Below are 23,007 nucleotides of genomic sequence, written 5' to 3'. Positions count from 1 at the left end.
CTTTTTAAACAAAACACGTATGATGTAGTAGTATCCTACTATACTACTCATCTACCCAGTAGTATACAAAGTATCTAAAACTGGCTCCACATTGATGAACTTCAACATTAAAATGCTCTTATGTGTACAGTATTTGTTAGTGATGAAAACCGCATCATATCATATTTTATAGGAATATGACATTTTGAAAGGAGCCATTCTGCATAATGAGTATGTTTACGTTTGATACTTTAGGTTTTTGTGGATACTATATGTGATTGTGTGTTGGCCTGTGAACACTGCCAAAATGCCTGCGACCTACAGTACCTACACTCAATACTGTGCCTGAACACACTGTGTGTAGACACAGATGGAGCACTGAAGCTGCTGCTTCTGCAATACTGTGTACGAGTAAGAGAGGTGTAAGAGATGAAAACAGTTGAAATGTAGGTGGTAAAAGTAGTTGAAATACAGTTGAACTTCCATTAAGCTAGCTTAAGGCTCTGACACACCAACCCGACAGCCGACTGTCAGCAGAAAAGGCAGTCAGACTCGGTCTCCCCGAGTCGGTCCAAAAAGGGCCTCAGAACACACCGAAGCGACGCCGACTTGAGCGTACATTCTGCGTGTGCGCAGCAGGCGGCGCTAATCTGTATTGTCGCCCAAAAAATGAAAACCGGCAGCTGATTGGACGAACGCATCACGTGGGTCTGGCTGCTCCCGGATTTTACAACCGAGCATGATGGCGGCTCGTTCAGAATACTATCTCAAATTTTACGAAGATAGTTCACTGAAACGTGTTTCTGAAAACATTTTAAGCGAGAAATAGGCCATGCAGCTGCTGAATCTGTCTTCATTTCAGATCAACAAAGGTCAGTTTAAAAGATTTTCATCAGATTTTGAGAGGCGTTAGTCACGCTCATCCCGCGTGTCATTTCCGGGTTAGCGCTCCACCAATCAGATAGGCCATTGATTCCGACTGCCCGCCTTCTGATTCAACAAGTCAAATCAGCCAAAATGAAGACTGACAGCTCCTCCGACTGACGACGGCATGGAACACACCGCACAGACTCGAGTCACCAACCTCGCCAGACTGTCAGACGGCCGGTTATCGGGTTGGTGTGTCAGGGCCTTTAAAGGTCTACATTGATTTGACTTTTCAGTTTTTACTTCAGGGTTCAAGCCTAACCCAGCCATAATTTTTAAGGAATTATAAAACACAAGGAAAGTTTGACAATGAGTATATATTTAATTTAAATATATATGTGTGTTTACTGTTGCTGTAGCTGGCTAGTCACAGTGTGGCACTGAAGTTAAGAAGACAACATTTTGTCTCGTATAACATTCTCTGTGATCACTCATTTTAAATGCTGATACAACAGTTAACCTGTATTTTCTGTTTTTTGTCAGATGATTTGCTGATCAGACAATAATGATTTGGTCAGTTAGCTGTGTCTGTCCCACTTCTTACCACATGTTGGCTGGGATGCAGTTTTGTTGTTTGCCAACTGAAAAAAGAGGAGATTTAGCAGTTTCTCTATTGTTTAGGTGTTTCACTGTAGACACAGGTCTCTACTAAAACAACCCCGAAATGTAGATGAAAGTCATTTTCCCACAAAAACTGTTTTAAAAGTTAGACAGCTTATTGCTGACGTGATGAAAACAGTTTAAATACCAGATGACATGTAATCACTGAAAGCAGTTCAGTTGAAGAAGACATACTTTATTGATTTACTTTATTACATCTTTTCACTCTGTTGGTAGTACAACAGTGAAGGCCATAAAGCTGGGGGTTCAGTGCTTTGCTCAAGAGCATCTCAGCAGTTGCTAGGAGGGCAAAGTCCACACTCTCGTACTTGGTTGACTTGGTTGGGTTGACTTGAACCGACGACCCTCTTGTTCCCAAGTCAAGTCCCTACGGACTGAGTGACTGCTGCCCGGGGGGGACATTACATGTTTTCACTCTGTTGATTATACACGTTACACACAGGCCCGAAATACACACACACACACGAGTAAGAGATGGACAAAGTTGAAATGTAAGTTGACCAGGGGCGTGAAGAATAAACGGCACGAAAATGTGAAATAAATGTTATCATTTTTCACATTAAAACTATTCATTACGACAGCGATGCAAATTTGCAATAGTTGTTTAATAAAGGTTTGAATATTTACGCCAGCTCATCTGCCACGGCCAGTAAGGATGTTGTTTCAGGTGGAAAGAGAGAGAGAAAGTGACGAGAGATGAACAGCGCTGTCTATACAGAAATCTGAATCAGAAAAAGGTTTATTGCCACAATAAGTACACCTACGTGAAAGTTGCCTTGGTGGATGGTGCAAACATAAACAAAAAACATATTAAACCTTAACATGAAATAAACAATAAATACAGAAAGCAAATATATACATAGAAAATAACTGTTGCATAAGAAAAGAAAAGTCTATGGTTCGGACAGCAGCCTCCTGTAAACCTATAATGATCCTCATAAGTAAACTACACAACGTGATTGGTTGATGTCTTTATTCGCGGTGCGTAAGCTCAGAAAAATCAGCCTCGTTCACTTGAATATTCACGTTCTGTGTAAAAGTTGCATTGACATAAGAAATCTGTTCAAAAATCTATAATGACATGCAAATTAATTCCACAGGGAAATAAACGTCCCTCTGTGTTAAGGCCTTAAGAGATAAAGAGTAAGAGATGGAAGTAGTTAAAATGTCATTGAGTAAAAGAGACAAAAAAAAGTAAAGGTCCAAATGTGACAGTTTTATAAAGATTAAATGCCAGGGACAAAGATCAAAGTGCCTCCCAATTTAGCACTTTTCGATACAAAAAGTTGAAGCTTGTACATGAGACGAGAGCAGAGGCAATAATTGTTTTGAGATGTTGCTAAATTGAACCACTGATCTAAATATGGATGGATCAACCTGTTAAGAGGCCCCTGTTTAAAAGCTAACTATTGTGCCCCTTCTGCTCCTCCCATCTGTGTATGTACCTCCATGTTCCTAGTAAGCCCAGTACACCCAGTACTGTTATGCTGGAATAATAGTTTGTGCTAGTTTGTGGTAACTGTCATCGCTGCTGTCGACGCTCACTTTTGGTCGCCTAAACTTAATCGTAATGTCTGCCAAAGCGACCGGCAGTTCGCGGTGCCCTGTACCCAGCTGAAAGCCCCCTATTCTCGGGTAACTCAACTTCCAACTGCCGCTAATACAGCGGAGCTTTGTGGCGGCTAAACACAGCTAGCAACTGCCGCTCGGCGTCACAGAGCCTTGTAGCCGGCCTCTGTAGCCGGCGTCACGTGACCAGCCTGTGATCGCCCAGTTTCGCAGGATATCATACGTATTTTTGTGCATACATTTTCATACTATATTGTACGGACCCATTCATGAGAACACGCTATGTTCAAGCGACAACAACACAGGACTTTCACCTAGCACATTGGGGTTGGTGTACCGTTCTTGTATTGCTTGTCACTAATGTTCATCTTTCAACCCCACCTACGATATTTTCCTACTTCTAAATAAGTACTTGTACCTTGCATGTTGAAAAGTTACGCCAGGGGTCCTGACTAAGCATCAGTATTTGACGAGTTGGGAGTGAGAATGTGTTGTTTTACACCTGCCATTAAATATATGTTAAATACAAAATATAAAAAAACAGTGCTTGTTTCTTAGTTCGCCTATTCCAAAAAGGAAAACTCACTTGAGACTTTTATTGTGAGGGCAGTGGAAGTGGTAGAAATGTAGAGAGAGAGAGAGAGCGTAATGGTCCTGCATTTACACTGATTTAAAAAAAAGATATGAAAGACACTTATTTGAATAGTGTTAACACATTCTTAACACAGCTGTGGGCTTTGAGATATGATGTTGGTGTACACAACGCTAACATTAGTCATCTTTCAATGACCTTTGCTGGTGATGCTGGAACTCGATCCCCAGAGCAGGTTAGGTATGAAAATGACCAAAACTTGAATGCAGGTGTATTTGTTTTTCTGTAACACCTGGTGTGTGTGTAAAGGAGCCCACGCTGCATGCCAGCACTGATAAACTGCTTTTCAGCAGTCTGCACGTCAGGTGATACTGAGTGATATAGATGAGGACAGTGAAGTTATGGAATGGCGGATGACTCATTAGATTTTAATGTGTAGTTTGTCTGGAATGGTCACTGGAGTTAATATTTGGGGGTTGTACTCTCCGCAACCATCATCAAAACATTGTAATGGGCAGATGTATTGCAGAGACTGACCATCCTAGCCAACCACAGTCTCACATTGCCAGACCTTCCTCCACAGTGCTGCGGAGGAGTGTCTGGCTAGTCCACACAGCATTCCTGGATAGGAACCAATCTTAGGCACTAAGCGCCGGACGGAGCCACGGTGCCTCTGCTAAATAGTCTCAGGAAGGAACTTGTTTTGGTGGAACATGTGTACGTTCAAAAGTTGTTTTAGTCGTGCAACAGAAAACTGAGATTGGACAGATAGTCTAGCTAGCTGTCTGGATTTACCCTGCAGAGATCTGAGGAGCAGTTAACCATAGTCCTCACAAATCCACCAGAGGTTAGAACGCCAACACAAAGGAAGAGGAAGGTAAGGGACATCCGAGGAACTTCCTGTGGCATCGGAACAATCCCCTAAATGAATCGTCGTCGATATAGACTAAACCAACCATAATGCGTTGCCATCGTTTGGCTTGCTGCGAGCAGAGCAAGTAGTTCGATATACACAACAAGATTTGGACTGGACCATATATGCTGTGTAAAACCTCCATCAAAACCTAGTTTAATTACCAATATATTACAGTTGTAGTTTGTCTGGAATCAGTGGGGAACAATCAGGGCCATAGCTTTGTCATATCATCTGAATTTAGTGGGTTTAGCAACCTAGGGTGAGTTTTATGTGCATAATTAAATGGGTAGTTCAAAATGTTGGGAAATATGTTTCTTTGTTTTCTTTCTGACAGTAAGATGAGAAGGTCAATACCATTCGAATGTCTGTGAATTAAAATTAGCCCAGCTTAGCATAGCAGGGGGAAACAGCTAACCTCAACCAACATCTTTAAAGCTCATTAATGAACACTCTTTTGTGTAACGCTCAAAGGAAGACATTTAAACATAAAAAATTGTGGTTATAGCCGGAGATGCATTTTTACAGTTTTGTTTAATATTTACAGATTAACAAGTCGGTTTTACAATGAGCTTGAGAGGTGTTGATAGGTGTATTTTAAAACATTTTGGTTTGGTGGTTAGCTGTTTTCTCATCTTTCCAGTCTACGCTAGGCTATAACTGAACAGCTAACTAAATTAAAAAAAAAATTGGAAAATGTAAATGATAATAATAATAAACATGAGAGGGGAGTGCACTGGGGAGATTTGTTTACTTGACCTGGTTGGTTGTTGGTTACAGCCGAACTGGAAGGACTCATTTAGTGTGCTCCAGGTTCCAGAGGTCCAATTCATTTTTCCTATAGACAATGCTATAGTTGCCAGTTGGAGCCCTTGGATCAGCATGAAACTCAGTTCAGTCATCAGTACAAAAGATGAACAACTGTGTTAAAACATATCTGGTTCTCTGGACTAAAAAGTCAAAGGTACAAGCCTGTGGACATAAAAACTAAAGGATAGAAGTCAACTACGCCTCCAAAGGTGCATTTCGGCGAGAAACACCCAATCACAGAGCTTCAATTCATACAATTTCATAGCCATGAATATGCCCTCAGGCCTCAAGCAGTGCATCTCCAAGAATGTTGGAGGAACTTGTGATAAACAAGCCTCAATTTATCACTTCCACATCTTTCAAACAAGAATACACTCGCCAAATATGATACAACCCTTTTGCAACACGACCCATATTACAGTGTCGGGGTTTATGTATGTATGTTTTGTGAAGCCAAAATGCTGAGTCTTCACTCACTGAAGCATAGAACCATCACCTGGAGCCTGACAAAGTGGTGTAAATCTGTCATTTTGTTGTTTTGTGTAAAGAATTTTAAATAAATTATTTTCTCCTATATTCTCATGTCTGTAATTAATGATGAACCGACTCATGTCAAAGAGCTTACGTAAATATTTTCAGTTTGGATGAAGGAAATGTAATCAAGAGAAATCCAGCTGTTTCATATGCAGCTGAACAGGGATTGAAGAGGAATTTGGTGGATCAAATGAGGATATGCAACACAACTGCATGGTTATTAAAGATGATTTCTTATAGAAAGATACTATTTATTTGATGACTGAAGCTGCTTCTTTAGGCAGTGATGATTAAACCAATCTGTGACCGCGTGTTTGTTTTCCACATGTGGATAGATTTTCTATACCATCTGTGAGAACGTTGCAAATGTACATACAAGTGCATGAGAAAAAAAATTAAGAAAGTTATTGCCTCGGTGTTGCAGACGTATTTGCTATCGTGGAAAATGACATGCATGTATTTGCTGACGAAATTTTGCAATTACAAATCCCACAGGTGATCAAACACTTTGCAAAGAGCAAACAGAGGTCTGACACACATGCTGTAGATTCTACATGCTTTAAACACAGAGCAATACTTTGAGTGTAAATGTTGAGCAAATGGCTGCTTTTGATAGCACAGAGAGAGAGATAAGAAATTGTAGGATTGTAGCTGTGCAATCTTTACATATAGGCCTCCACCCAATATACAGCCAACACATACATTGTTTTGTGACTGATTGTTGGGTCATTGTATTAGATTGGTACAATCTCTAAAGTCCTTTGATACACTTACATGAAAGTTAATTTTTTCACTCACTGCCTTTTTTGTTGTTGAAAAAAACATAACAGAACATACCAGGGAAGCAATATCATTCCATCCAACAATCATAAGCAAACAGGAGCCTAAAGACACAACCTCAACAGCAACTAGTAGGAGAAATACTGCAGTACGTTCACAGATTAATCAAAACACGATAGGCTTACTAAGATAATGAAGCTCAATGTACTCTACTCATAACCATGGCCACTCATAACCAAAACACATGCTCAGAGGTTCCTTGTATTTCATTGGACAATCTCTCATAAGTAAAAAGCTATGGTAGTCTTTCATACCACATTGATAAAGAAGGTAGATATACATTAACACACATAAGCAGGCTTGAAAGGCCTGCAACATATAACATGATACTAAGCAATTGTGCAGTTTTACCAGACAATAAGCTAACACCAAGAATACATTGTATTGCATCCATTACTACTTAAATACCACAGCGTTTCTTAATACTGGATCTAATAAAGATCTCAGAAGACTGGCCACCTGGGTAGCTCACCTTGCAGAGCGCGCACTGATATACGGAGGCTCAGTCCTCGACGCAGCGTCCGCAGGTTCGACTCTGACCTGTAGCCCTTTGCTGCATGTCATTCCCCCCTCTTTCTCCCCTTTCATGCCTAAGCTGTCCTGTCATAATAAAGGCCTCTGTCTTGTCTACTCATTGCATGGAAAAAGGGACAGTTTGGTTTTTTTCTGCATAATATTTGTTGCATTGAATATAATAATGTTGATGTTTTTTTTTTATTTAATTTATTCTTTGTGCAATAAAACATAACAAGAAGACATAGGACAATTGGATGGTGTTAAAACATAAAGACATTAAGACCAGTACAGTACAGAACAGTCTTGCCAAAGTTCTTGTCTTAATATATTAAACCGTTTCCTTCTTGAAAACATTAAAGTGAGGAATATTATAAGACTGATAAGAAAATATTCTTTCTCAAATGTAGTGTACCTGGCAAAACCAAAGAACACATTATCCAGTAAAGCTCAAAATTACAGATAATATTATCTAAGATAAATCTACAAATATCTTGCCACAGTTTACGGGTATATGTATACATTTCCAGAACAGATGGGCAATATTTTCAGTATGGTAATCACATAAGGCACCGCTCAAATCAATATCATTTTTGAATATAACAAAAAGGGACTTAACCTAAACGTATTTAACCTTATTTTTCAAAAATATTTTTTGTGGGAGAGTCCAAACCCTTTTCCAGTAAAAATTGTAAACTATTACTATTACTATTATTCCAATAAACTATTCAAGGTGAAACAGAAACAATATTACTGTATATTGAAATAGAGTATGGATCTTATGGTTGTTCTTACACACAGATGGGTTAAAGCACACTTTTTTTGTGAGTCAATGACAGCAGTAGTTCCATCAGTATAAGGAATCAGAAATAGAGCCCTTAAACAGCATAGACACACCAGAGACTGTTCTCTTCAATGGAGCTTCAGACCGTGCTTTCGTCATCAACGCTGCGCAACCAATCGGTACTCCACTACTGCTACCTTTGTCCCGCCCTTATTTCTCTGTAACACAAGTGAAGCTTTCTTTTTTGGGAGTCCCTGTAAGTCTATATGGTTAGACAAATTGCACAAACGCTACACTTCCTTAAACTTCGATTCTCTAATATCTTCTTGTATTTTAAAGCCCTACATAACGCTTATTAAAGTGATCAGTTTGCTTGCCTGTCAATCAAAACTCAGTCACCAGGCTAGGTTGAGACTGCAGAGCTTTTCCACGTCAGTGTGTTTACCAAGACCAGATTGACAGCTGCAGGAAGGTGTTCAGTTTATTCACTTATGGAGCATTTTTTGAAGAGTGAATGAATAAGTAGTGTTTGGAAATATTACGTTATCACGCAGTGGAATGTCCGAAACTTTTAGTTTGTCCTGTTCTCGTAGTGAACTGAACTTTGGTCTTCTTCATTCACTGTTGGCCGGCTAGCCTGCTAGTTTGCCGAGCTAGGCTAGCATTAGCTACAGCAGGACTCCATCTTTGAAATAGCAGCATCATACAGGTAATATGTTTATTTCTAGAGAACCAGCACAGCGTGCTTACATATCTGACAACAGGCGTTTTGCTTTATTAAATCAGGAAAATAAATGACTGTTGTCTGAGAGTGCAAACACGGGAGACACCTCTCTCCTCAGCCAGATGACACGCTAGCTAAGTAGTTAGCTGTGAGGTTTCTGGGCAGGTAACATATGCAACGCATTTGTAAACTCCTTAGTTCGTTGATAGATATTAGCTAAATGTTAGTCATGTGTCCTCTCATTGTGTCTTTGTCCCAGAGGACTGTCAACAGTCCCAACACATTAGTGTGGTGGAGAGCTAGCCTGTTAGCTTTGCTTTTGAGGTAGACGCCACTGACTAGCCAGTTAATCGAATTAGCCAGCTGGCTCCTTACTAGCTCTTCAGACAGCCAACTAGCAGGCTATATCACTTGCTTTTGTTGTATGACTGCATTATGTTGCACTTTTATAACATATGTTGAGAGTCTCACTATGTCTTTGTTAGATTCACCTTCGAAATGCCTGGAGCCCTGACTGTTTTTGTATTTCTTACAAGTTGCAGCCAGAGGTGCTGTGCCATCCAGCTGGTTGTTAGCATTGCTTTCTAAGAGCATGGAAGAAAGTCTTGGAGTTTACTCAACAACATGCTGTGGTTTATGTGCTTCATTGCTAGCCTGACCATGAGTGTCACTAGAAAAGCTCTAATCATGCAAAAACAGGTGTAAAAACCATCACCTGCCAAAATAAACAGTTTTATGAAAACTTTTAATCTGGATACTATTTTGAAAAGCAGGGAGCCCCTCTGGCCCCTGAGCTGTCATTCAAACAAGTATATAAGGTACTGATCTGGAGGGGAGACATGTTAACATTTTAGATTATTTTGGAACCGGCCTTGTTTTCCTGTCTGGTAACCCAGTATACAACACAATAATCTATATCCACGACGTTCCACTTCCGGGATGCTCTTGTACTGCTGGAAATTCCGCCGGGTATCACTCTTTTCGGATGTCGTTTTCGGATGTCCTGTCGCCTTCCTCTTTCTTTGTGTTGTAATATTAATCTCTGGTGGATTTGTGAGGACTATGGTTAACTGCTCCTCAGATCTCTGCAGGGTAAATCCAGACAGCTAGCTAGACTATCTGTCCAATCTGAGTTTTCTGTTGCACGACTAAAACTACTTTTGAACGTACACATGTTCCACCAAAAGTTCCTTCCTGAGACTATTTAGCAGAGGCACCGTGGCTCCGTCCGGCTCTTAGCACCGCCCAAGACGATTGTGATTGGTTTAAAGAAATGCCAATAAACCAGAGAACGTTTTTCTCCTATCCAGAAATGCTGTGTGGACTAGCCAGACCTTCCTCCGCAGCTCTGTGGAGGAAGGTCTGGTAATGCCAGACTTGCAACACAATAATAGTCTTATCATCCGACAGGAACCCTGCAGAACCCGTTCATGTTGTCCTGCTCAACACAGTAGCTGTAGCGAGACAGCATGCAGTGACTGTATGTTTATACTTGTGGGCTTTATTAAATGACAGCATTCATTATTAATATGTTAGAAGGAGAAACTTCTTTCTCATGTTCTTAATAAATAAATGAAGGCGATTGAAGCTGTGATGCAGGCAGTTTTTTTGGTAATGCAAAACCATTTAGTTCTCAAACATTTGACCTAAACTCACTTGTTTTTACTAAGTTTACTGTAGCTGCTGTGTGCATTGTGCAGCTGTATTATGTTGGAAATTATAATATCAGACACTTGACATTACTGATTCAGATTGGAATTGGTGGTTTGAAAAACTTAATCGCTAGTGAAGACTCGTATATATAAGTCTCTACATCCTGACCCCTACCTGTCATACCTTCATCCTCTTATTATTTTGAATAGGCTGCTTACCATGAATTTGAAAGAATGTGCCCTCCGCCACCTAGTCTTTACATTTCTAAATCTTCCTATAAAGTAAGAGTATTATCTGGCATGGCTTTCATGACACAAGGAAAAAGGTTAATCCTGCCATTTTGAGGCATACTGCTTGTCAAATATGAACAGCATGTCATTTTGATATTGTTTGGTTATCCTTATTGGTTTTTAGGCATTGTCAAGGTACACATGGACCTTTACTGTTTATTTCATAGATTCTATAGTCATTTGAGGGTGAGAGTTTTTAGTTTGACTTTAGGCTTGGTGACTTAATTTTCATATACTTCTTGCAGCATTTCAGATTTTCATACTGGATATGATTGTTTATCCATAGCTAGGGCTGGGCAATAATTCAATATGATCATTTATCGTCTTTCAGTGGAATCATATCATGATGAAATCATATATCGAGATATTGTGACATACAATTATATTGTCTAAATTGATAACAAGCACACACTAACTCAATGTTCTGTTCAGTATATAGCTGGGGAAAAAAAGTATTTTTTCTCTATAATTTCACTTGATTCAATGATTATTTATCTAAAATCTCATTGTAAAAAATATTTTGTGAAAGCACCAATAGTCAACCCGACAATATCGTCGCAATATTGATGTATTTGTTCAAAAATAATGTGATATCTGATTTTCTCCATTTCGCCCAGCCCTATTCATAGCTTAAGATGAATTGCTGTACAAAATATGTTTGCCATAAGAAATGCTATCAGACAGTTTTACTTGATGGCTCAGGGGTCTGTAGGACATTATTTATAGCAGTGAGTATATGCCAATATTTCACGTGGTTGGCTCTAATTTTTGTGTGTGTTTCATTAATTGATTAGTTGAATATTTCATTCAGGCACCCACCCATGCATGCGCTCTCTAATCTTAAGATAGTGAATTTTGATTTCAGTAATGGGTAAGGCAGGTTATAAATAAATCAATTTTCTGATAATAATCACAGCATTATTGATACAGATATGTTAACAACATGTACTTAAAGTGCCCATATTATGAAAAAATCACTTTTTCTGGGATTTGGGGTGTTATGTTGTGTCTCTGGTGCTTCCACACACATACAAACTTTGAAAAAAATCCATCCATGGTGTTTAGAGTGAGATACAGTTTCTGAATGTGTCCTGCCTTCAGTCTCTGGGTGAGCTGGTCAAAATCGGCGCGGTTTGTGACGTCACAAGCCAAAACAAGCAGGCTAACCGCAACCATTAGCTCGTAGCGTTAGCGTTAGCATGCTAACGCTAATGCTAACGCTAGCATGCTAACACTAGCATGCTACCTCGTTCTCAATAGCAAAGCACTGCTACAACACACACAAGTTCACCATAATCTACAAAAGAACTACTTCCATGTGCGCCCTCATTTAGAAGTCTCCCAGCTAATCCTGCCTTGTAACTGACCAAAGTTGTAGAAACAGCCTTTCTTTTACTGTCTATGGAGCTAGCTAGCTGACATGATCTACATCTGAGCTACTGCACATGTGCGAGTGCAATCAAAGATAGTACAGAAGAAGAAGAAAAGAGGTCTCACTCTGTAGCTAAAACAGAGACCAGCTGAAAAGAGGATCTGCAGCAGTGAGAGAGAGCGGTGCAGTACAACAAAAATATGGTGTTTTTTGAAAATTAAACCATGTAAACCTATTCTGGTACAACCTTAAAATACAATTATGAACCTGAAAATGAGCATAATATGGCTGCTTTAAGTATTCCAAATCACATGTAAATATAAGCTCATGTTCTTTGAGTCAAGTGATTTATAGTGTCTTTTTATTTTACCTCAAATTTATACCAGACATCAGTTTCTGAAGCATCAATCCATTCAATCCAAACGGACTCGGACCTCAGTTCCAGTGTCACTGTCTTTAGAAGCAGCTGTCCTGTCTGCAGCTGGAGGACACGATGTCGTCTCCAATCACCAAATAGTTTTTATGTATTTATTGAAGAACCCATTTTGAAACTGGGGGCCTTGATCCGTCATAATAGATGTAGTTTATAAGTTCACAGCATATAGACTGCAAGTCATTTTCATGCTAACTTTAACAAACAGAAGTCTGTCTGTTTCGTGAGATGGAAGAGTGACGACATTAAAACCAAAAATAGTGTAATAAAACAATATATTAAAAAATAATGTATTTTTGTACTTCTGTAGTTATGCTGTGACAGATTTTACTAAAATATAACCTGTTATATTTTATCTAGACCTGACAACTGTCAACCATGATATCTTGATATAATCATTTTGCAACAATACTGTTTTATACAGAGACTTTAAGTGATTATATAGAGTTATTGCCAAGCCCTGGCTTGAATTTTCTGCCAAAATGAACTATCCCCTCCTCTTTTTTTCTCTCAGAAAAGCAGCATGGTGGACAAGAATATCTACATCGTCCAGGGTGAAATTAGTACTGTTGTTGGAGCTATCAAGAGGAACTCCAGATGGAATACCCACACTCCACTGGTAAGTTAAAACACAGCAATTATATTTGCTATTTTTAACTGAGTTGAGGTTGAATTAACTAAAGATATGAAAGCTGACTCGTGGGTAGGATAGGACTTAAAGGGTAACTACCGTTGTTTTCATCCTGGACCCTATCTTCTTATGTGTTTGTGTGTAAGTGACTGATAGGAACAATAATGTTTGAAATTGGTCCAGTATTAAGCATGAACACTGTAACCAGCAGCCACAGACCGGGCTGCAATGTAGCCCTATGGGGCAAATGTGCATCGTCAATTTGGTCAACTAAAAGTGTTGTTTTTTTGCCGCTGACAGACTCAGATTAATATTGTAAGTGTCTGACAACATTATTGAAAGGATTCCTACAGAGATAGACCTTTAAAACCTCTTTAAGACTTTTCTGTTTAACCACAAACAGCTCTGAGGTTGCTAGCGCTAAACCCACCAGACCAGAGTCTTTAAAAAAACAATATTTTTAGCTAGGCCAGTCGCGATAGTCAATAAATCAATTAATCGCACGAAAAAAAAAATGAGCTCGATAATTTTTCCGGCCGCGATAATTTCCATTTGCGTGCTTGTTTGTTTTCCTTGTCTCTCTCTCTCGCTCTCTCTACCAAAGAGACTGGAGGACCACTCTCGGTTCCTTAGCGTAACGAGGAGTGAACTAGGCCTAAAACGATTCCTCGAATAATTTGATTACAAAAAATCCTCGATGCAAAATGATTTGCCTCGAAGTTTCGTTAAATCAGTGTTACCAGCGTTGTATTGCTGACGGACGGTGTTTCCACACGGATCATTATTACTGTCGCACACCAGACGCTGCGAAGTCTGCGGGTGGCACATGCCAGAGCGTAAACTGTGAGGGGCTAAGAGAAGAGACAGGCTGGAGAAAACCACAGAAAGTGTCCAAAGTTTGGAATCAGTTCAAACGTAGTTAAAATGAGAACTCTGTACAGTGTGTCTACTGAAAAACCAAACTAGCTTACCACAATAATAGCACGACGTCAATGCTTCAGCATCTCAACAGAAAACATTTCTCATCCATTCCACGAAGCGGACCCAACAAAAGTAAATCACAGAGTCGTATGGACGATGAAATCACACAAAAACTACCAAAAACAAATACAAGAAAATACGTAGTGGTGACCACAATCTGATCTAAAGAGCCGACTTGTTGACTATCCCGTCGGAGAAACAGCAGAAACAGATTGTTGTGCACCATTTTCTCTCACTCTCTCTCTTCACGGAGAAACAGCTGATCAACGATCTACTAGCATAAGTGTAACAGAGCTCAATCTATTTTAATTTATATATTATATATAAATTAAAATAGATTGAGTATAATTAATATTTACGTATACATATATTTACATATAGGCCTATATACAGATCAGTCTCAGGATGAAACTTGTAGTTCTGAAAGTTAAGTTGCACAACTTAAGGTCATGTTTATGTATGTTTGATGTACGCCTTAGTGTGAGGTTGATGTCATTTCAGAAAATGTTTTCTTTAAAAATTTTACAATGTAATATGGCACTTAAATGCACTTCATATATTTAGTTTTTTGAGAGATGATATTGTAAGCAATGTAGGCAACAACACGTTGTTGCTTTTTCCGAAAATTTAACCAAACTATTGTTTATTATTGCTCTTCAGTAAAACAAAAGTATTTCTTATCTGATTACTCGATTAATCGATGGAATAATCGGTAGAATACTCGATTACTAAAATAATCGATAGCTGCAGCCCTAGAGTGAACCCTCTTGTCGCATGGTCTTTGTGTGGGGGGAGGCGGGACTCCTGGCGGAGAGAGACAGAGAAAACACTAGTTGAGAGTTGGAGCAGGGTTTCCCGCAGCACTTTACAGTTGAGGTGCCGTCAAAAAATAAATAAAAATAAATAAATAAGAGACTCTGTTACCTGCTTGTCGGTCAATGGTTAATGATCAGTTATTTCATTTCATTGTGCTTTCTTTTGGAAGGCTGGCTGCCAAAAATCACCACTTACTAGCTAATTAATTAGCCTGAGGTAAACGATAGCTATCAGTAAACAGAAGTGACGTGGTGGCTGGCGTCTGGTGTGCGCGCCAGTTTTTGTGTGTGCGCCAGTGTTTGTGTATGTGTGTGTGTGTGTGTGTGTGTGTGTGGGTGTGTGATGGCCCGTCCTCGCGAAGCTCCGACCTGCAGACAGCAGAGGAGCAGAAGAAAGTAGCTGCACCTTCGCCAAAATGAAGACTGAAAAACACAACTATTTTGATACAAATATTTACTCGCCATGTGGCAGATAGCCACATGGATATAGATATAATTTATTAATTATATATTATTTAAATGTAATATTTAGTGTTTAATAAATAATTGTTAAATGTAGTACAGAGTCTGTAGTCTATCACACAAACACTCGAGGAATGCTGCAAACATTTGACAGCCAGTATGAATTATCTGGGAGAACATATGTGTCACAAACGGCAATTCCACAACTGTCCAACAGCGTGAAAGACAACATACTAAAGGAGATCAAAGACATATTGTGGATATTTAAAATGTCTTCCAGTTCCAGTGTTAAATATTCTTTAGAAATAAAAGTTTATTGATCTTTGAAAGGGTGTACCTGCATTATTATGCCATTATCATTATATTAGATGAAAATTATCTCAGAATGACAATATTATCGTTTATCGCAATAATTTCTGGGACAATTTATTGTCCAGCAAAATGTGTTATCGTGACAGGCCTACTTTTAGCGTGTATAGAGCCAACATATTTTCACATGTAAATCGGTAAACCATGTGTTTATTTCAACCAAAACTAGAGTTGTGATAAGTTGGAAAAGTGGAAAGACGACCCAAAACGTCTTTTCAGAGTTTTTTTTTGTTTCTGTCGACTTTGAATGAAGTGTATTTTACGATGCTAAAATGTCTGGTGGGTTTAGCGAACGCAATTTTGCGAATGTTTTTATGTTTTAAAAAAGGATCTTACTCTTTAACAGAAAGGTTGACCTCCTTAGAAATCTTTTCCATAATGTTGTCAGACACAGAATATTAATCTGAGCCTGTCAGTGGCAAAACGAGCACTTTTCTGAAGGTAAATACAAGCTGGACAAAAACATTTCCTATTAACTTACATTGTAGCTTGTTTCGCTGATTGCCGACTGCAGCGATCTCGCTTAACACTGGACCAATGTCAAAGATTGTTGTTTCCATCAGTCACTTAGACACAAAAACATAGGAACATAGGGTCCAGGTTAATAAAAACGTTAGTTACCCTTTAACTTCAGGTTTTACTAGTCACTCCTTTTGATTTGGCAACTTTATTTCCAATAACGTCAAACTGATACTCCACCCATGGGTCAGTACTAGTTTAAAATGACTGATGTTGTGATGGAAGTTATATTTTTAAAGGAAACTTGAGAATCACAGGAATGACATTACTATAGTCCACAATAATCACATAATCATTCCTTATCTCTGTAGTTCATTTTGTCATCCACTTACATATTTTGCAATCAGTGATTGCTGGTGTAGAAGGGACAGCATGTATCAGGTGTAGCGATCTAATTAATAATTTTTTGCTGCTTCAGCTTTCCAAATTTAGTTGTGATGTTGACTTAATTAAAAATGTACAACATGTCTTGTTTGCCTTCTTATTCTTAGAAATTAAGTCAAATCAGAATACAGAAACTCCTCATTAAAATGTTCCTTTGATCATCGCTGACGCATCTCAAGAACTTGAAGTCCACCTGTTGTAAATTCATGAAGTTTGTTAAAGGGCTTTTCAAGCCTCGCTGCATCTGTCTTTGAAGCCACATATGCAACATGAACTGATGATTTTATACTACTGATAACTAGGGCTGTCAAACGATTACATTTTCTTAATTGCGATTAATCGTTGAATTTCTATAGTTAATCGCGATTAATCGCATGTTTTATCACATGATTAAAATTCTATTATTTTGCATTTCAGAACTGTTTTTAAGTACATATTAACAATGGAAAGCAATTCTTACCAGTGGATCTTGATTGGGAATCAAATGAATGCAAAGAAAGTTACTTTATGAACTTGATTTTAAGATTTGTATTTGTTTATTATATATTAAATCTAGTCATACATTTGAATCTAGAGTCAATATTAGGGTTGGGTATTGTTTGGTTTGGATACCGGTGCTAAAGCGGTACTTCTAAAACGGTACCAGTGCCTTAACGGTGCCTGAACCGATACTTTTTAAGAAAATTTAAAAAAAGAAGGGTACTAAACAGTTGGCGACATTAAAGAACGGCTTGTTTATTGCTAAGGCCATGTCGTCAAAATTAAATGTTTAATAATAATGTAATCACTATAACAATAACTTATTTCACTAGTAAATAGCTGTTGAATGACAAAAACAATCACCAGATGGGAAAAGGGCATTTAACAACAACTTTGAATGCACCACAACGCTGTAAATTACCAGTTTCAGTGACACACCGTCCGTGTTTTTCCTACAACAGCAGCTGCAGATTGTTACATCCTGGTGTCGGAATCCTCTACAGTGAAATACAGACAAACCAGGGCTCTAGAGTGCGACCAATATTTGTAAGGGTGCGATTAAGATTTTTCCTAGGTCGCACCGGTGCACTTAATGTCCTCGCATCCGCTGCCTCTCCACTAACAAAGCAATGTCGTTTATATCGATATGGTTTAATGTTTAGTTAAAACATTCACTCACACACGGCTCACCTGCAACATGGAGAGAGACAGCGCTGCTGGTCCAAACTGCTGACATTTGTCTACAGTTGTAATTGTTATTAACACAGTTGTATATTAAGTATGAGAGGGAAACCTGTATTGGTACCAGTGTTTCCGCTGGTAACTCTCTGTTATTGCGGCTGCCACGGCGAAAAACACAGAAGAAGTTATAGAATGGAGCTAACTTCAGTTCGTTGAGTAATAGCGTGTGAGACGGAGCCTGCTGGACCTGGGCGAGAGATGTGACCCATGGCCACATTATCATAGTTCATAAAAATGCAGCGCAGCCAGGGACGATACAGACATTTCATACACAAGACGTGTGTAACGCCGCTGACACACCAAAGCGCATTCGACCCGTGCTGGACCCATTCATAATGAGTCAGCCATCACTCTGTGAGTAGCATACGCTTCAGTCCATCGTACTCCCCCTCTCTCCCTATATGAGCTACTGGGCTATCCGGGTCTGTTATTGTTGTTGAAAACAAGTGAAGGAGCTTTCTCAGAGATATATTTTTTTAAATATATCCCAGGCTATTTATTTCAGATAATTTACATGTGTTGCAGCTGTATATTTTCAGATTGGGCAGGAAACCCTGTCTTTGCATTTTATTTTAATCACATCTGTTTTAATAAAAGAGCTTGTGAAAAGTGGCTTTGACTTAAAACTGAACATTTAGCCCACTTTGTAAAAATATATATATTAGAGATAAAGATATATATTGTGTATCGCCATTCAGCCGAAAAATACAGAGATATGATTTTTAGTCCTGGACTAGTAGAAGATCTGATAAGAATCGGTGTGGAGGGGCCCAGTTTGGAGAATTGTGATGCTAGGGAGTGTGGCAAGCTGGTTTAGCCAAGGCCAAAGGGGAAGAAGGCCAAATGACAGGTGTTGGCCATCCTAGGGGCATTTGACAGCAAGGGGACCCGCTATAAGACTTTGAGTACAGTAGAATTGTGCTTCAAATAAAAAAAAAAAAAAGTTTTCTTGTATTAAATAATTGACATTATATATATATATATATATATATATATATATATATATATGGAGCGTGATAAAAACGAGACCTTGAAATTGTAGCGTTAATGGCGACGCAAGGAAAAATTTGGGTGCACCTAAATTTTGTGCTGGTGCACCTAAATAAAAAAAGTTAGGCGCACCAGTGCGACCAAGGCAAAAAGTTAGTCTGGAGCCCTTAGACAAACTTAACACCGTTTAGCGTTAGCTGTCAGCATTGTAACCGTGTTTAACCCAGCTACTAGCTAGCGGTAGGCTAACGTTAGCTGCTGTCGAGTATAGTGTTAACTAGCGTCACATGCAGCGATGTTTCTGTTGCCTTTAACGTCTGTTTCAGAGCATCTGAGAGAAGTGCATCTCAGTGGCACCAGAATGAGGCACCGAAATCCACGTTGCTATTCCTGCAGCGGCAGGATGTGTTACGAGGAAGTACGGCAAAATAGTAGCCTGTTAGGCACGACGCAAAGCCGAGTGAAGTGAAAATAAATGAATAAATGGCGGCATGCGATTAATACGATTTATAAAAAAAAATAAAAAATAAAAAAAAAATTAATGCGTTATGCTCAACCCTTAATCGCATCGCGATTAACGCGTTAATGCTGACAGCCATACTGATAACTCATTCAGGATATTGACCTGCCTCATTGTGCCATGCATACAAAACCAAAGACTTTCAGGAAAGTTGGAAAACTTTCCAAATTACCTGTATTGTCAGTTGAAACAAATACGATCTGACAGTGTGCTGAAAACCACTGCAAGGCTGTACCAGATACACCAACCCTCTGCTTGTTTATCAAGACTCCATAATCCACTTTTTTAAAAGCTGCACTTAAGTCTAGTAAAATGAGAATGGAGCAATCTTGGGTCTCTGCATTCAGTAACGGGCCATTTGTGACTCTTGAGAAGGGCGGTTTCTGTGCTATGATTTTTCCAAAAACCTGACTGAAAGGTTTTAAAAACACTATTGTCTCCCTCGGCTTTCAGAGGTTGTAATTAAACAGTATTTTTTTTAAGATTTTGGCACTAAATGGAAGTTTGGAAACTACTATATAGTTATTGTAGACAGGCCAGGTTTGTTGAGAAGCGCCAGTCTTGAAATAGTCAGGGACACAGCCATTAGAAAGGGAAATGTTCACTATATTGACGGACGGGGCAACCACATCCCAAACTACTTATGCAAATCTAGAGGGCATAACATCAGCTGGACTAATGTCCACTAGTTTCTCAACAGAAATGGGGGAAATGGGACAACTGGGAAATTGAAGGAAACAGGAGTGGAAATATTGGACGTGATGGATACCTACAATTTTGTTAGTGAAAAAGGCCATAAAAAGCACTTTCTTGCATCTTCTATCAGCTTTGTTTGAAGAAGTGGAAATATGGATGGCATTACATGATCCACTCACAGTGTGCATGTCCTCCCATGCTCCACCATGTTCTTATCATGTATTTTCTCTGCCCAGGACGAAGAACAGGACCCGTTACTTAACAGCTTTGGCCACCTCAAGGAAATACTCAACAACATAAAAGGTATGTGTGGCTGATGTAGGTTGGGTGTAAGGTGATGGTTTAGGTAGGTCTGGCGATGTGAGACTAGTACCAGTTTGATGGGGCAGACCAAGCTGTTTGACTGACAGCTTCCACACCAGCCTAGGCAAACCAAGCTGGTAAATGCACCAGATTTATACTTCTTTCACACCAATGACCAGTGGCTTTTTTTTTTTACAGGCGGTTGTGCCTGTAAAACGCCGTTACCGCTCTGCAAAATGTCACTGGCAGAATCAACTTTTGAGACTGGGGCAGATTAGTGAACATCTGGGCACTCGCTGTCAGTGGACTGTTCGCAAATGAATTGAACCGTTCTGCTCTGCTGTTGTTGAAGCTGCCTGTGAAAATCCAGTGTAAAGCACACTGAGACAAAATTTATGTTGTTGTATTTTCAAAGTGTGCGATGACCATAAGCTCCGGCTGTTCGGACCCAGGTCGTGCGCAATTCACATTGAAATCGACACTAGTCTACCCTGTCCCAACCCACCTGGTGACCGAGTAGATGGAGGAGGGTTACCCGGTTCAAACACACAGTCGACCTGGGCATGACTCTGTTTGAGCCATTGGTGTGAAAGGGGTATTGGTCTAAATAGGTCAGGTGTGAAAGCACCCAGAATCTGCAAAAATCTGATTCTTTCTCTGTTAATCAAAGTGCAGTGGAAACTGTCACTTAGGCTTTTTTGTCTTACATTTTTGTTTGTTTTGACAGATTACTTGAATTGTGTTTGGACTGTGAGCATACTCAGGATTGCTTTCACAAATTGCCTTTTCCCCCTTTTATCTGTATAGTAAGGAGATATTTAATCAGGTGTGCACAGTAGATTTCCACAGAGAAATGCCTTGGGCTTTCACATTTATCAATATTATCTCACAACATCTTGCGGTGGAAGTGATTTTTATATATATATATATATATATATATTGCTGTTTGACAATGTTTTTCAAATTGTCCATATTGTGAGAAGACAATGGTGGTAAATGGTATGTGGAGGTAGAGTGCAAGTGTGTCCGTACAAAAAAGATGTCAAGATGTCAGTGGTTAGCATTATGTGCAGTAGCATCCACCTGAGATAGTTAAAAATACATTACTTCTAATATCTGTATTTTTCAAATTCATTTTTCAAGCTAAGGGTTGGGCTTTTATGTTGCAAATTAAGATTGTCTAGAATAGTTTAAGACACACACAAGTTGTATGTGTATGCTTGTTTTGCCTCCTTGGCCTAAACTGATTAGAATAAAGATGGCAATTTTCAGTTGTTTCACAGATTAATAGCATCGTGTAGTTGATTTCAGATTAATTGCTTTTTTTTGGATTGTAGCCTTGGCCATACAACTGGTTGTAATGTGTAGCCTATTTTCAGTTAAAACAAAACTATATATGACAAAAATGTTTTTGTGAGTTTTTATTCTTAACCTACACCTACCTACCTAACTTTTTCACCTCTGCCCAGTTACACTACAGTCCCGTGCAGCAGCCGCTATCCCACATTCTAACAGTCTAAATGTCAAGTCTCATGTTTTACTTGCTTTACCGGCTGTGGCTCAGGAGGTAGAGCGATCGTCTACTAATTGGAAGGTCGGTGGTTTGATCCCTGGCCCCTACATGTTGTAGTGCCCTTGGGCAAGATACAGAAATTGCTCCTGATGTGCCATTGGTGTGTAATGGGGCCAAATGTTTATCTGTTGAGCAGATGACACCTTGTATGGCAGCCTCGGCCACCATTGTATGAATATGTGAGTGAATGGTGTGAATGTTGCCTGAGTAGTTGCTAAGACTAGAAAAGCGCTGTATAAATGCACTCCATTTACCTGTAAGACTGTAAGTTTGAATGCTTCATCTGTGATGCGAAAACTTCATATTTCCATACGGTCAAAGAAAGATGAATGTTTTGTCCTAATTACAGCTGAGTCGATTAACAGAAAAATAATCTGTAACTATTCTTACTTTCAATTAAAGGCTGAGTCCATCTGCGTTCTTTTCCAGGTTTTTCAAATGGAGACGCAAACTCAGCCTTAGCAAACAGTGACATGGGTTACCACAGTAAGCTAATTAATTAAATCAAAGGTTAAGGAGAGTGATATTACAGTTTCAGTTCCCTGTCGGAAAGGGCTGTCTGACAGCAAGTGCACAGTGTTTCCCATACATTGATGTATTTGTCGCGGGCTGCCAACGTTAGCGCTTGTTACAGCAAACCCCTAACGTCAGTTAAATTAAGCTTGTGCACGTGCCTGGTGTTTATGTGTGCAGGTTTTGAGACTCATCAAACGCCATAAACGGACCAGTGCTGCTTCGATTTCACGTCCATACTGAAACTGTTTATTTATTTTTTTAAATGGCGGCCAGTCACAAAGTTTTAGTTGGTCTTTTTGGTCACAATAATCTCGGCCCAAGCCCCTGACGTAAGTGGTTCTTGGTTCTGAACCAGCAAAGTGTTGATGCTGCTCTGGAACCAGTTTTCCCCTGCAGAGAGCCGAGTCTTTGGCTGTCAAAACGCTAAGAACTGGTTGGAGATTAAGAACCGGCCCATAAACTGCCTTGGTGGA

At 39.3% G+C, this 23,007-nt stretch overlaps 1 protein-coding gene across 8 annotated transcripts in view; it reads left to right on the top strand.

Moving 5' to 3' along the window:
* Positions 1-8,354: 8,354 nt before the first annotated feature.
* Positions 8,355-23,007, top strand: part of gbf1 (golgi brefeldin A resistant guanine nucleotide exchange factor 1) — a 125,520-nt gene continuing 110,867 nt past the window's right edge. For 4 of the 8 annotated variants that reach the window (XM_031300398.2, XM_031300397.2, XM_031300395.2 and 1 more), the window contains exons 1-3: positions 8,479-8,791; positions 13,069-13,173; positions 20,379-20,445. In XM_031300398.2, coding sequence (XP_031156258.1) covers positions 13,078-13,173; positions 20,379-20,445 — 163 coding nt within the window. In that variant the 5' untranslated portion in view covers positions 8,479-8,791; positions 13,069-13,077. Of the gene's footprint in view, positions 8,792-13,068; positions 13,174-20,378; positions 20,446-23,007 lie in introns of all 8 variants that reach the window. The other 4 variants (XM_036002849.1, XM_036002848.1, XM_036002846.1 and 1 more) reach the window with 2 other exon arrangements.

This window comes from Sander lucioperca, chromosome 7, assembly GCF_008315115.2.
Source record: "Sander lucioperca isolate FBNREF2018 chromosome 7, SLUC_FBN_1.2, whole genome shotgun sequence".
Classification (NCBI taxonomy): domain Eukaryota; kingdom Metazoa; phylum Chordata; class Actinopteri; order Perciformes; family Percidae; genus Sander; species Sander lucioperca.
Note: the sequence above shows the minus strand (reverse complement) of the source record. Positions and strands in the feature narration are given on the sequence as shown.